This window comes from Mustela lutreola, chromosome 14 (genome assembly GCF_030435805.1).
Source record: "Mustela lutreola isolate mMusLut2 chromosome 14, mMusLut2.pri, whole genome shotgun sequence".
In the NCBI taxonomy this organism is placed as follows: Eukaryota; Metazoa; Chordata; class Mammalia; order Carnivora; family Mustelidae; genus Mustela; species Mustela lutreola.
The window spans coordinates 32,955,633-32,968,599 of NC_081303.1; the positions used below are offsets into that span (position 1 = coordinate 32,955,633).

Genomic DNA, 12,967 nt, shown 5'->3' on the forward strand with positions numbered 1-12,967 from the left:
CAAACCCCTTAGCTGCCATCTTAAATTGGGGGCTCTCTCATCTGGACTAGAAGGGCACACCTGCTAAGTTTAAGAACTGATTTCTCCTTTATCTCTCTGACCAGTCGTTCTGACACAAAACATGGAGGTGGTAAGGAAGGGCTTGTTCCTTAGAAGGATAGGACTTGGACAAAGAGAAACTGCCCTACACCTATTTCTCATAGAAAACTCAAACTTGCAGGCATGCAGACATTATTGCTCAACCCCCTTTGCCTTTTAAAATAGTGTATATTGGGGGCACCTGGGTGGCTCAGTGGGTTAAGCCTCTGCCTTCAGCTCAAATGAACTCAGGGTCCTGGGATGGAGTATCGCATTGGGCTCTTTGCTGGGCGGGAGCCTGCTTCCCCTTCTCTCTCTGCCTGCCTCTCTGCCTTCTTGTAATCTTTCTGTCAAATAAATAAATAAATAAATACTCTTAAAAAAAATAAAATAAAATAGTGTATACTGCACAGCTTCCCTCCAGCTTTCCGAGGGCACCTCATTCCTTCGGGAACACCAAACGGGATTAGATAGGGCGCCAGAGTTATATTAAGCAATCCTTTACCCTATATCTCCCTCCAGATCAGCCTGGCCTCTTTTCTCCTCAGGGTATACACACAAACATGGGTATTGCCCATTGTATGAGGATGAATAGTGGCCAAGGAGCATAACTTTCATTTTGTAACAGAAGCCACTCGGTATTACTGACAAATGAAATTCAATTAATGTTTATCACACGCTCAACTAATGTTTAATGAACATTCATACAAGAGGTGCTTGTACGTCCTTTATCATGTTCTGACTCTCCTATCTATCCTATCTTAGTATGAGTTTTCTCTTGCCAGCTAGTACCGGGACGGAAGCAGTAAAACCAAAAGCAGGACTGGTCTTGAACAGATGCCAAGAAAGAACAGTGCCAACAGATTTCCAAAATGCAACCCATCCAGGGACTAAGAAATGAAGGCTAACTGAGACGGCCACAAATCTGACCAGTGGCCCTTTTAAGAGAAGGAATTACGGGTATAATTAAGTTCAAAATCTAATCAAAATCTTTTGATTAAGATAAAAAATCCTCAGAAACAAGGGAGGTTTGCAGTCATTCCTGAAAAATTAGCATGACCTACACATTATTGGCATGCAACCTCTCTGAAGGCCCCAAGCTGTATCCTATGGGTGTGTCTCCATAGTTTTCTGAAGCTGGTTATCTGACCAGCAAGTTTTTTTTTTTTAAAGATTGTATTTATTTATTTATTTGTCATAAAGAGAGAGAGAGAGCATAGTAGGAAGAGCAGTAGGCAAAGGAAGAAGCAGGGTCCCTGCTGAGCACAGAGCCCAATGTGGGAGTTGATCCCAGGACCCTGGGATCATGACCTGAGCCAAAGGCAGACACTTAACCGACTGAGTCACCCAGGTGTGCCATGGTTAAAAGATAAATCTAAAGGATGGAAGTGAACTTCAAGCCTGCCTCGATGTGTCAGACAGCCTTTCTTCTGCTATTCCATGCACCCTCACTGTACCTGCTGCTAGGTCTTCTGATTCTGTGCGTGTCAGAGTTTCTAGTCTTTACTTCTATTCCAGCCCTGCGTTTATTTCCACAGTGCTGATTCTCCAAAGACTGACCCAATCTTTTTCAAATTTAAGACTCTCCAAGTTCTACCTTCAACTCTGTCCCTCCCTTTACGGGAATGAAAACAAGTGTCACTGAAGAATCAGGCTTTTTTTCCCCAATAGGGATACAAAAATATATAAAACACACATCCGACACTTGGGAGCCTGCAGTCTGTGGGAAGGATGGATCTATCCAATAATCTTGAAATAATGTGGTAAGTAAGGTGATAGGCATCTGTAAGGGTGTGCATAAGACTTTACATGAGAAATGGCAGCTAATGCCCAGAAGGACTTCCTTGAAATTCCCACAATACCTTAAAAGGCTTTCTAAGTTTTATTGGGAACTGAAGAATGTCAGTTAACCATGGTTACCTATACTAATATAATAAACACTCATGAGGATATAAACTGGGTATAAGTTGACTATTTCTGCCTTCTTAATATGTATCATTGTTTCTTTCTTTCTTTCTTTCTTTCTTTTTTTTTTTTTAAAAGATTTTTATTTATTTATTTATTTGACAGAGAAATCACAAGCAGGCAGAGAGGCAGGCAGAGAGAGAGGGGGGAAGCAGGCTCCCCGCTGAGCAGAGAGCCTGACGCGGGACTCAATCCCAGGACTCCAGGACCATGACCCGAGCCGAAGGCAGTAGCCCAACCCACTGAGCCACTCAGGCGCCCTGTATCATTGTTTCGATAAGACCCTAACCCCACATAGTGAACAAGGGTAGATGTTTTTGATTTGTATTTGGTCCTAATTATTTGAATATAGTTCTGCCCCGATCTCCTTCATAGCTCCCACTTTTGAAAAAGGAAGGGCACGGCTCTACAGAACAGTGAAGGAGTAAAAAGAGAGTGTGAGAAACTGTAATCCAAAATGGAGTCTGCTGAGAAGGACACAATGCGTGGTCACAGAAAAAGTAGCACCAAACGTGAGGTCAGTGAGCCCTCAAGTTTAATCATCCGGCAGGAGGGAAATTAATCTTTTCTCTCCAAAAGGAGGCTGCAAGTGTGGTCTTTATTCCCAGCTGCATTCCCTGGAGAACAAGGTGTTTCTTAGTTTAAGTGGAACCTAGGGCTGTGGACTTTGGCAGAATTCATAAATACGACTTTCTGAAGGAAAAAGGAAGGAGCAGAGGGGGGAAAAACCCCAGAGAGGGCAACACATGTGACCTGACAGTCTCATAGTGTTCATGGATTGAACAAACACTCACTTCAGTCATTGCCCCACAGAATGAAGATGCCTCCTGGTGTCTCTCTTTCTCTTGCCGTGTCGGGAAAAGAGTATGCTTTCTTGGACAAGCATTTGGAAGAATAAGTGTTTGTTTCCTGCACAGTTATCCTAGACCATTTGTATACTTGTCTATAATTTTAATGAGCACAGGTCTGGGAAGAGGAAGAACAATCAGGAAACCAACGCAGTAGCCCAAGTGGGAAACGCTGAGGCACCAAGAAGGGACACAATGGTTGGAATGAAGAGAGCTACTCATGGAATGATCTGGTGACCAACTGACCTGGTGACTGACTGGACCTGGCAGCTTCTCCATGAGATCTGCAAATTATGGATCTCAGGGGGCTTCCCTAAGAATGGCCTCTTTCCCCTTTCTTCTCTTATTCTTCCCCTTTTCCCGTCCTCAGCGTTTGTACCTACTCACCTTGAGGCCACAAGAGTAGTTTGGACTCCCACTTTCTGCATTACACACTCAGTAAGCATTTACAAAGTGGTTAACAGTTCACCACGACTGCCATACTTTGTACCCATCAGCCATGGACCAGACATAGTATGGTACTTAAACACTTCATGGACATTATCATGATAATGTCTTAACACACTTCTTAAAATCATTTTGTCGCCCCTACTTTGTTGCCCTCAGTACAGAATAAAACACAAGGCTCACACCACTCAGTTGACCTTGGATTTGAATTTCCATTTGTGTGACCCCAAAACCTTTCCACCAACCAAGCTACCATTCCCTGCGCATTTGCAACTTACAAAAGAAATAGACAACATGAGGAAGGGCGGGTCAGGACAAATAGGAGGAGTGTCAGGTTAAGTTTTGAGAAACACCTAGAAAAATAGAATTTCACGTATGAACAAGTTTGGGCTGCTGAGACAAGGCCAATGCAGGTGACAATGAGAAGGTGAAGTTATTTACACAAGATGTTGTAGAGAACACCTTAGAGCTGTCTCTTGAAGAAAGCAAGAGGCATAGAATGATGGAGCATTGAAGGTGAAAACTCGGTGGCCAAGAGGGTAGGATACAAAAGAGCAGAACTGGCAGGAAGCAGGACACGGATGGGGGATAGCGGGTAATGGATTCACTGTCTTGAGCTAAGAGGAATGAGCTACTTGACTTTTACAAGGCTGGATGTCTCACAGGGACATCTTAGAGTTATATTCAGTACTGGAAAGCAAAAAAAGAAAACTCCTTTTAGATACTGGGGAACAAATGTCTAATTTGAGCTCGGATTTCTGTGCAGCACTTTCAAGACTTCCTCTCATCCACTGAGCCCTCTTCGGTTTATCTTGCCTCAGGGTCTGTCTTCCCTCCTCTATCCTTGATGCTCTTCAGTTGCCCCTGATACAATTAGCTGATTTTTTCCAGTAAAGAATCATGTGTCTGCCAAGTGGCCAGTTCCAGCCTCTCTCGTCTTCTCTTCTCCTGTTCTGCCCCTCTCTGCGTTTCTTACTACTTACATCTTCAGAGTTTCTTCTCTTTCTCCTCCCGTGTCTGATTGCTTTCCTTTCTGGTGCACATTGATGCTCTTCCCCCCACCCCCCTTCTTCCTTTCACCCCACGGGCCAGACCTTGAGAAGCACTGGAGCCGGGGTACCAACAGCTGTCAGGTGGGCAAGGCTCAGATGCACATAGCAGCCATTGGGCAGGGTAGTCACAGGAGGGAGGGGAGTATTTCCTTGTCACATCAACAAAGGCTAGGAAGGAGGGAAGCCTAGGAAGCTCCGGTCAAGAGATCTAGAGGATACGCTGGGGGTTCAGTGAGGAGGGGAGTACACGAGGAAAGCTCTGCGTTGTGACCTTCTGGGAAACGCGGAAGCCAGCTCCAAGCCCCAGTCACCCACCCTCCCTCTTGCCATCACACATAGAAGCAGCAGAAGGGAATTCTCAGGATCCCTTTGATCTCTTCCCAGTTCTGAGTCCTCTGTCTGTTTATCTCCCTCCTTCCCTGGCCTCCTCTTCCCTCTTTTTACACCCTGCCCAGTGGATGAGTCACTGCCCCTCCTCCCCACCCCACTGCCATCTGTTTTTCTAATGATGGCAGAAGATGAGCTGTTTTGTTGGCCCGCACGGTAACAAAGCATACTCCATGCTAGCATTTTCCCTGATGGACTCTCAGAGCGCTATTTTATTGGTGTCATTTCCCCCACCCAGTTTTCTCTTTGTCTCAAACCCCACCCTTTCCCCCTCTTTGGCCTCATGTAGATCCCAGTTTCCCAGAATTCGATAAAGAGAAACAGGGATACAGAAGAACCGAGGGACCGACAAGCATGTGGGTTGGGTGTGTGTTGGGGGGAGGGGGCTGGAAATCAGTGGCAGTGCAACAGCTCTTGCTAGCACACAGGGAGCAGCCAGTATTACCCAAGTGTCACCGCTAAGTGGCTTCATTCCTTGCAGTGAGAGATTTGGATGGCAAAACCTCTTGTGACAGAGGGGCTATCCCCAGGGTGAAAGGGTTTAAATCGTGTGTGTGTGTGTGTGTGTGTGTGTGCACGTGCGTGTGTGCACGTGTGTGAGAAGTGCCTGCTCCCCCACCCACCACCCAACCACCTCCCCACGTCAGGATTCCAGGATTCCTGCGTCAGTCTCCTTCAGTAAGGCTCTGCCTCGTTCTTGACTCTTCTTCACAATAACTCCTGTTAATCTAGCTAAGGAATTCACAGCATGCTAAATCCCCTACTAGAAGGCACTCCCCTGTGTGAAGAAGTATACAGGATTCCCTGAGGAAGTAAAGGTCTGATTCAAGTTGGTCAACGGTGGATTACAGGTCTACCTCAGAGGTTGAGCACATCCCTCCTTGGCAGTTGATGCCAAGGAGGGATGTGCACTAGGTAAGAAGCCATAGGGAGACGGGAGCATTTTGCTCAGCCCAGAGCAGCTGCCCTTCTGGAGTTGTAGCTGTTACTTAGAGCCAGCTAATTGTTGCCATGGTTGCCAGATAGCCTTTTTTTTCAGGAGACAAATCCACACAGAGTGTTTCATACTGATTTTTACTGGGAGTATGTGTGTACGTGTGTGTGTGATATTATAAGTACATGTACAAGTTTTATGTGAAAGCCCAATTTTTAAATACTGGCAACCAAAACAAAATTGTTGTCAGACCCGGTGCTGGCCAGACAAACCTGTCTATAGGCCATTGGTCCGCAAAGCTCTGATCTAACTAAGCGCAATTAAGGTCCAGTTACGGAATCCCAAGACCATAAAAAATTCTGATTTGCTTTTAACTTCTTTTTTATTAGGTCTCATTTGCTTTTAACTTATTTTTTATTAGGTCTCATTTAAAATGAGACCCTAGAGATTTTGCTAAAGAGAAGAAGAAGAGGATGAGGAAGAAGGAGAAGAAGATATGACAGAAGAAGGAAGGAGGAAGAAGAAAGAAGAAAAAAGGAAGAAGAAGAGAAATCCCAATATCTGTAATTTGGGAACTGGAGAGCTAAATATAAGTGATTAACCAAAGGACACAGGAGCAGGATCTTGAATTAGAAAGGCTCAACTCCTTGTGAGTTAAGCAGACTTAAAAACTCTAGTCTGGGTTGGGGGGCGCGGGCGTGCAGCTTACCTCACATGACTGAATGCAGTGGACCAGGACAGGGTCTGGGTGCCATTGACGCCGCCCAGTGCACACGATGCTCTGAAGGGGAAGATGAAAGAACAGAAAACAAAAATAGAGAGCCCTCGTCAGTAAGAGAAGGGGCAGACCCTGAGCTCCCCTACCAGTCCCACCCCATTTCCTGAGGAGGGAGACCCCAGTTGTGTCCTATTGAGACAGCCGAGGCCGGGGCCAGCTGGTGTTTCCTCCAGAGCTGCTACTCCTGCCAGCTGGTACCAGGGTGGAGCTCTCATCCTCTTCATCCTCCTTCGCTCCTCTCTCCCAAGATACCAGAGTTTCCAGAGAGGTGTAGCTATAATTTTAAGAAAGCATCCTCTATGTTGTAATGAGTTTAATTTGGCTCTAGGCATAAGATTGTTTCCATTTGTTTTGAAGTTTTCAATAACATTACAAGAAATTGTGAGCTGCCTGGGTTGACCAGGAAGCACCAGGGATTTTTAAGGACTGAAAAAGGGCTGAGGGTTGAACTAAAAATGGATCTTAAGAATCCTAGACGATAAGATGTGAGTGTTCAGCAAAGAGCGAAGGAGACTCTGCACGATTGGCAGCTCTTGCTAGCACACTTATCCCTTCCTCACGGGAAATGAAAGAAGGTCTACGCATTGGTCAAGCAGGGTTAACGTGATGCCACGGGCTCAAAATGGCACCTGCATCAAGTGGGAAAGCGCAAGACCACGTTCGTGTTAAACACTGGTGATTGTCTTGGTCCCAGTGGTCATTTCCAGATGTGCATTTAAACAAACAGTCATCTACTCTTGCTTGAATGATGCTTGTCACTGAGCTTTTTCCTTTTAATTTTTGTATTTTAAAATTTGGAAAGATGCACTTCAGGAGAAGAGAAAGTCCCACAGGAGGCTTCAGGGAGAAAAGGAGATTTCCAGTCACTTGTAGACTTTCAATCGCACATTTTAATTCAGTGCACAAGGAATACGGTGCAATCGGAAGAAAAATAATACACTGTCGAATAGGAGTTTTACACAATGTAGTACTTCCGGTAACTGGAAATCATACATTCTAGAATGCTAAGATTATGCAATAATCAGATTGGAGACATTTGCATATATTAATATGTAGGTACATGCATATGAACCTCATAGTTATGAGAATGGGAGTCTGCAAGATTTTCCTGGAGTTAATCACTTCAACTAAAGCTCTTCTTTCACCACTTCTCTAAAGAGGGGATAAATACCATATATCCTAATAAACTCCAATACTCAAAATTCCACATTGTAATGGCATAGAAAGCGACTTGTTTTTAAGTTTTCATTGCACTGAGAAAAAAAAGGTTATCAAATCTATACAAAATTATACAAATACATAAGGTAAACACAATAGGGGTGTTCAGCCTACTAAAAACTGAGGTATTCTGCACAAAAGTCCACTTACGAAGGCCATTAAGAAGACCCCATATAAACAATGGCTCAGCTACCTGGAAAGGATCCTTGTTTATCTTTTAAAACCAGTATCAGTGAAACTCTATTTAGCTAGTGATGGTCTTGACTACTATTATTTAAAATATCCACGTTTTATGCTTTCTTGTTGTTACCAGATAATGGTAATAGCATGTAACAGGAAGTTTCACCCTGGAGATGTAAATACATAGCAGTCTTATTCCTTCTCACGGCACCACATTCCCTAAGGATCCCCTTTCCCCATCCCTATCAGTCAGACTCTCAAATTTACACAGGCTTCCAGCACTCTGAGCCAGATTCCCCAGTCAGCAAGAGGGGTCTGAATATTCACAAATCTAGCTGGTGCCCTTAAAGAGGTCAATTCTTCCACATAAGGGGATATTTAACCTTGGCACTCTCACAGGGTGTCCATGGCCAGAACTCTCCAGAACATTTTAACTGACTGTATCAGCTTCTCTTATGCCCTCTAAACCTTCTACCTCATCCACGTCATTTGTAAACATAAGAGTATGGGTTTGCTAACACTTTAGAAATTCTAAGGCTATATTGCAAAGGGCAGGGGGAGAAAGAAAAGAAAAGAGTCTGTCTTTACTTGAGATTTTTTTTTCGCTCTTTTATCCTATCATCTCCAAATGATGTTTGCTATCTTTGTATATTTATATAATTTTATTACTATGTTATACAGATTCCCAGGATATAAAAGGTAGAAGGGTGCACAATCTCCCTCCTTCTCCTGACCCCCAGCCACCCAAGTTCCTCCATTTGATTTTCTGTATTTTGTATCATTGCGGGGATAGTCTATGCCTAGTATATATATACATATATACTTCCAATTTGCCACGTACAAATGATAAAATACCATAATTTTATTTTGTACTTTGGTCTGCTGTTGGTTGCTTGTTTGTCTTTATTTCACTTCACAGTGTTCCCTGGGGTTCTGTCCATTTTATGTTATCTGGAGTGTTGCATTCTATTGATTGCATAGTATTTCATTGCATGTATGAACCCCCATTTACTTACCCAGACCCATATTAATGGATATTTGGGTTATTCAGTCTTGTGCTCCAACAAACAATGCTACACATAAAACATTTCATATATGGGCAACTATATCTGTAGAATAAATTCATGATAGTAGAACTGAGAATATTCATCTCAATGATTCTTCAACGTTCTGTCATTCAGACATGAAAAGGTTTCAAACCGGCATCCTTCCTTAATCTCTAGAAAACTGCAAAAGCTTCTGGTACCTGGGTGATATGCCTTCCTAGACTGTGAAATCCTTGAGAATAGGGACTGTTTCCCACTCATATATCTTATCTCAGTGACTTAGAGATGATGTTTTATAAGCTTTTGTTGACCACTAAATATGATGTTGGAGCTCCAGGATTCTCCACAATCTTCTGGCCTCTGAATGACATTCATCCCATAAGAAAAGACATGCTTATGTCATTAATTGAACTACTACTTATTGATCAAAACCAGAGAATTTTAAATGTGTTTCAGGCCCGAAATTTTAGGGGCATATTTGTGGTGGTGAGGTAAAAGAAGAGAGTGAAACAGGAAGAAAAACAATGGAAAGGGCTAGCTACTGGTGACATTAGTTAAATTAATTCAACAAAGAGGCCATTAGACTGAGGTGGCTCTGATCCATGGTAGCCCACGTAAGCAACCCAACATCTAAGCCTGTGAATGTTTCAAGGTTACAAAACTGAAAATTATGGACAACCAGTCACAAAGACTCAACTAGGCTTTAAGCTATAGCCAGTCAATAATTTCTTTACTTTCCTTCTGTTTTTTCTTTCTCTACCATAGAGTCTGTCCTAAGCTCCTCTTGTTGGAGCACTCCTAACCACTTTTGGTTTGATGCTGCCTGACTCAAACAGATTTTTGGTCAAATAAGCCCTTAAAATTTTTAATATGCATCAACTTATCTTTTAAGGATTCACTGTAACTTTCTTATTTTCTGGAATATTTTTGACAAATTATGATAGTGTATATTACATTTGAAAAGCTATAGGAAATAATTGAAAGATCAACCTTATAGCCTCTTTCCAGCTTTATCAAATCTTAACAATTTGATGGCGTCTGCTTCCAGGATTTAAGTCACTAGAGATTCAATTAATGTCCCCTCATTCTCCTTCCTTCCTCCCTACTGGTAACAACTATTCTGAATTTTAAAATTATTATTTCAATACAGTTTTATGTAACTACTGTTATTATACTACTAATAAGCTACTTTGCAGGTGACTTGATTGTGAACAAAGATTTGTTTTGAAGTCTCCAAAAGGAAACCGTTTATGAGATACCAGTTTAAAGATTTCCTCTTGGTTGGGCCATTTACAAATTTTTTAAAAGTAAAAAGGGAAAAAGGGAAGAACAAAATGAAGGTGGGAGGGGGAAAGAGAGAGAGACAGAAAGAAAGAGAGAGAAGGAAGGGGGGAGGGGAAGGGGAAGGTCATAAGGCAATTGACGGCTATTGCTCGGTTAAATGTCTCACTAAAGGTCACAAGACTGATGGTAAGCCAACACTAAGGTCTAACACAGAATTGCTCAATTGTTTTTTTTAATCAGGAATAGTTACTTGACAGAATGCGCTGCTAATCACAACAGACCACAAAGTTCTGCTGCTGCCCAGGTTTGTGACAATTTCCTTATTACTACATGTGTATGCAACCCTAAATAAAATACAGCCCTGTTTTTGCGTGTGTCTTTGGACAGTCGCACATTACCCTGCAGTTTGCTTTTCAGCTCTTCTTCCTCCATCCTCCAAGACTGTCTTGGACTCGATGCCTCGAGACTCACTCAAACCAAAAGCAGACACTGCCATACTTGAAACTGACGAAAAAGAAGGTTTTTTTCATGACTCATGTCTGAGGGATTTGTTCTCCCACTGATGTGTGTGTGTGGCAAGTGTCACTGGGGCTGTTACACAACTGCGCCCATCCAGAGGACACTCTGAGGGAAGAGGGCAAGGATGAGGAGACAAGAAGACAGATGGGAGGGTGAGACCAGCTAGTGGGACACTACGGCTCCTGGGGGACACTGTCTTCTTTTTCTCTTCCTGCTTCTCTCTCCCTCTTAAAACGTTTTGCTTTTGCTTAAGGAATTACTAATCCTTTGGGGACCAATTTGGGAAAACAAAGTCAGAAATTACATGATTTGTTTTGACTGAGCGATTCTAGTAAAGAGCTGGGGGGGGGGGGCGGCAAGGGAGGGCTTCCCTGCAGTGCTGAGCATCTCACAAACCTCCCATTTGGAACCACAGGAAAATCTCATTAGTTTGGACTTCACTAATTCCTAATTGTGATGTACTAAAAAAAGAAAAGAAAAGCATTGTTCAGTCTGTGAAAAACGAATTTACGAAGCAAACTAATAGAGGAAATGAGATGTTATGATGGATGCTTTTGTACTTCAGAATGGAACGCTTTCAAGTATAATTACGTGCAAACAATTGCCACATTATGTATATAAAAAAAAAATCACCTCCCCATGAAATCAGAGTCTTGATGGACCACGTCTTTCCAACATAAGTCAAAAATGTTAATTTTCCCATTTAAGTGGTAAATCTCAAAATATAATAAAACATTCCCTCAACACAGTAGTTAAGGAAAACCATAAAAATTCAACTTTACATAGGCCTTTGGAAAAATCAAAACGTTTGCCTTGGGAAAGAGCTCTGTGGAGGCAGGAGCTACTCTCTTCTACGGGCTCTGGTTTTGGCAACCCGTTTGGAGCAAGGGACTAAATGAGTCATCCGCTGAGGAGATCTGGGGATGAAAATAAGACATCATTCCTACCCGCAAGAATCTTCCAGCTTAGAGGTAGAAGGACAGAAAAGAAGAAAAAGGAAGGGAAACAATGAAGCAGAGGGAAATACAGGGATGAGAAAAGCACAGAGTGCTCCCCACAGAAGTCTGAGGGGAGCTCCTCCCACGCCCTCAGCTCAGGCTCCCCAGACCACCAGGTGTGTGGGTACTGCCGGGGAGTTGTGGGAGGCTGTGGGGCAAAAGCTCGTGCTTCTGGGTGTGAGCAACGCTACCGACTAGGCATGTGGCTGTCGTCTGTATCCTAACTGCCAGATTCCATTACTGAGTCACAGAGACTGGCAGGCCTTTACTTGAGTGCCAAGAAGCCCTTTTGTTTGGTGTCCTGTCTTTCTGCCAGGTATTTCGCGACAGATGTCATCACCATAGAAATGTCTAGATCTCTGTGTACAGTAGGTGAAGGAGAAAGACACCATTACAAAAACAAAAGGCCCAGCATGTCCACCTGAGCATTTCAGATCCTCACCTCTTGTCTCCCACAGCCAGTATGCCCGTGAGTCATTAGAAATAACCGTCATTTTCATCTGGACTCTCAGTCTCACAACCGAAGCGGTTAGATGTTGCTTCTTTAGTCAGTGTTCAACTAGGAAATGCTGAATGGCCATTAACTTCCTTCCCAGCCCCATTTGTAAAAGGGGCAGAAAAAAGAAACACATGATCTACATGTTTCTGTCTACACTCGTGGGTGCACACCAGTGAGCAGAGTATACAACCCAGAGGATTTTATGTTTTCTCTTTCATAGAGATAACTGGTGATATCTGTTCAGAGGGGAAGGAAACTTCCAAAAGTAAGATTTGTACTAAATGAACCGAAATTTCGTTTTTACTCACTTCAGAACTATAGGCTAAAAACTGGGTAAGACAGCTCAGAAGTGTTATTTTTAATTTTCACAACAGCCCTGCAAGATAGAGAATATTATCCTGGCCCTTGCTGCTGAAGAGGCAGAGGCCACCAAAGGGTAAGTATTTGAACTCAGGGGGACTTCACTCTTCTTTATGCCAGTTGCTACTTCAAGTTGTTTTTCATCAAAACCCCAGGTTCCCTAAGTTCTCAGAAATTCTCCCTTTAATAGGGAGTATATTATTCTAGAAGTCAGATATCGTTTGCAGGTATAAAAACCTGTAGAACCCCAGGGGAAGGCAAATAAGGTTTGTGAGCATCTCAAAAGTATACTTGTTGGTTCTTTAGAAACAATCTCTTTCACAATAGGGAAAAGTAGAATTATAGAAAACTGTCTCTCTAAATTATTTTTGTTA

The 12,967-nt window shown here is 42.9% G+C and overlaps 1 protein-coding gene across 1 annotated transcript in view; it reads right to left on the bottom strand.

Moving 5' to 3' along the window:
* PAPPA2 (pappalysin 2) overlaps positions 1 to 12,967 on the bottom strand; it is a 294,379-nt gene that overhangs the window by 38,745 nt on the left and 242,667 nt on the right. Inside the window, exon 20 of the mRNA XM_059144906.1 lies at positions 6,421 to 6,492. Within this exon, the coding sequence (XP_059000889.1) occupies positions 6,421 to 6,492 (72 nt within the window). The remainder of the gene's footprint in view (positions 1 to 6,420; positions 6,493 to 12,967) is intronic.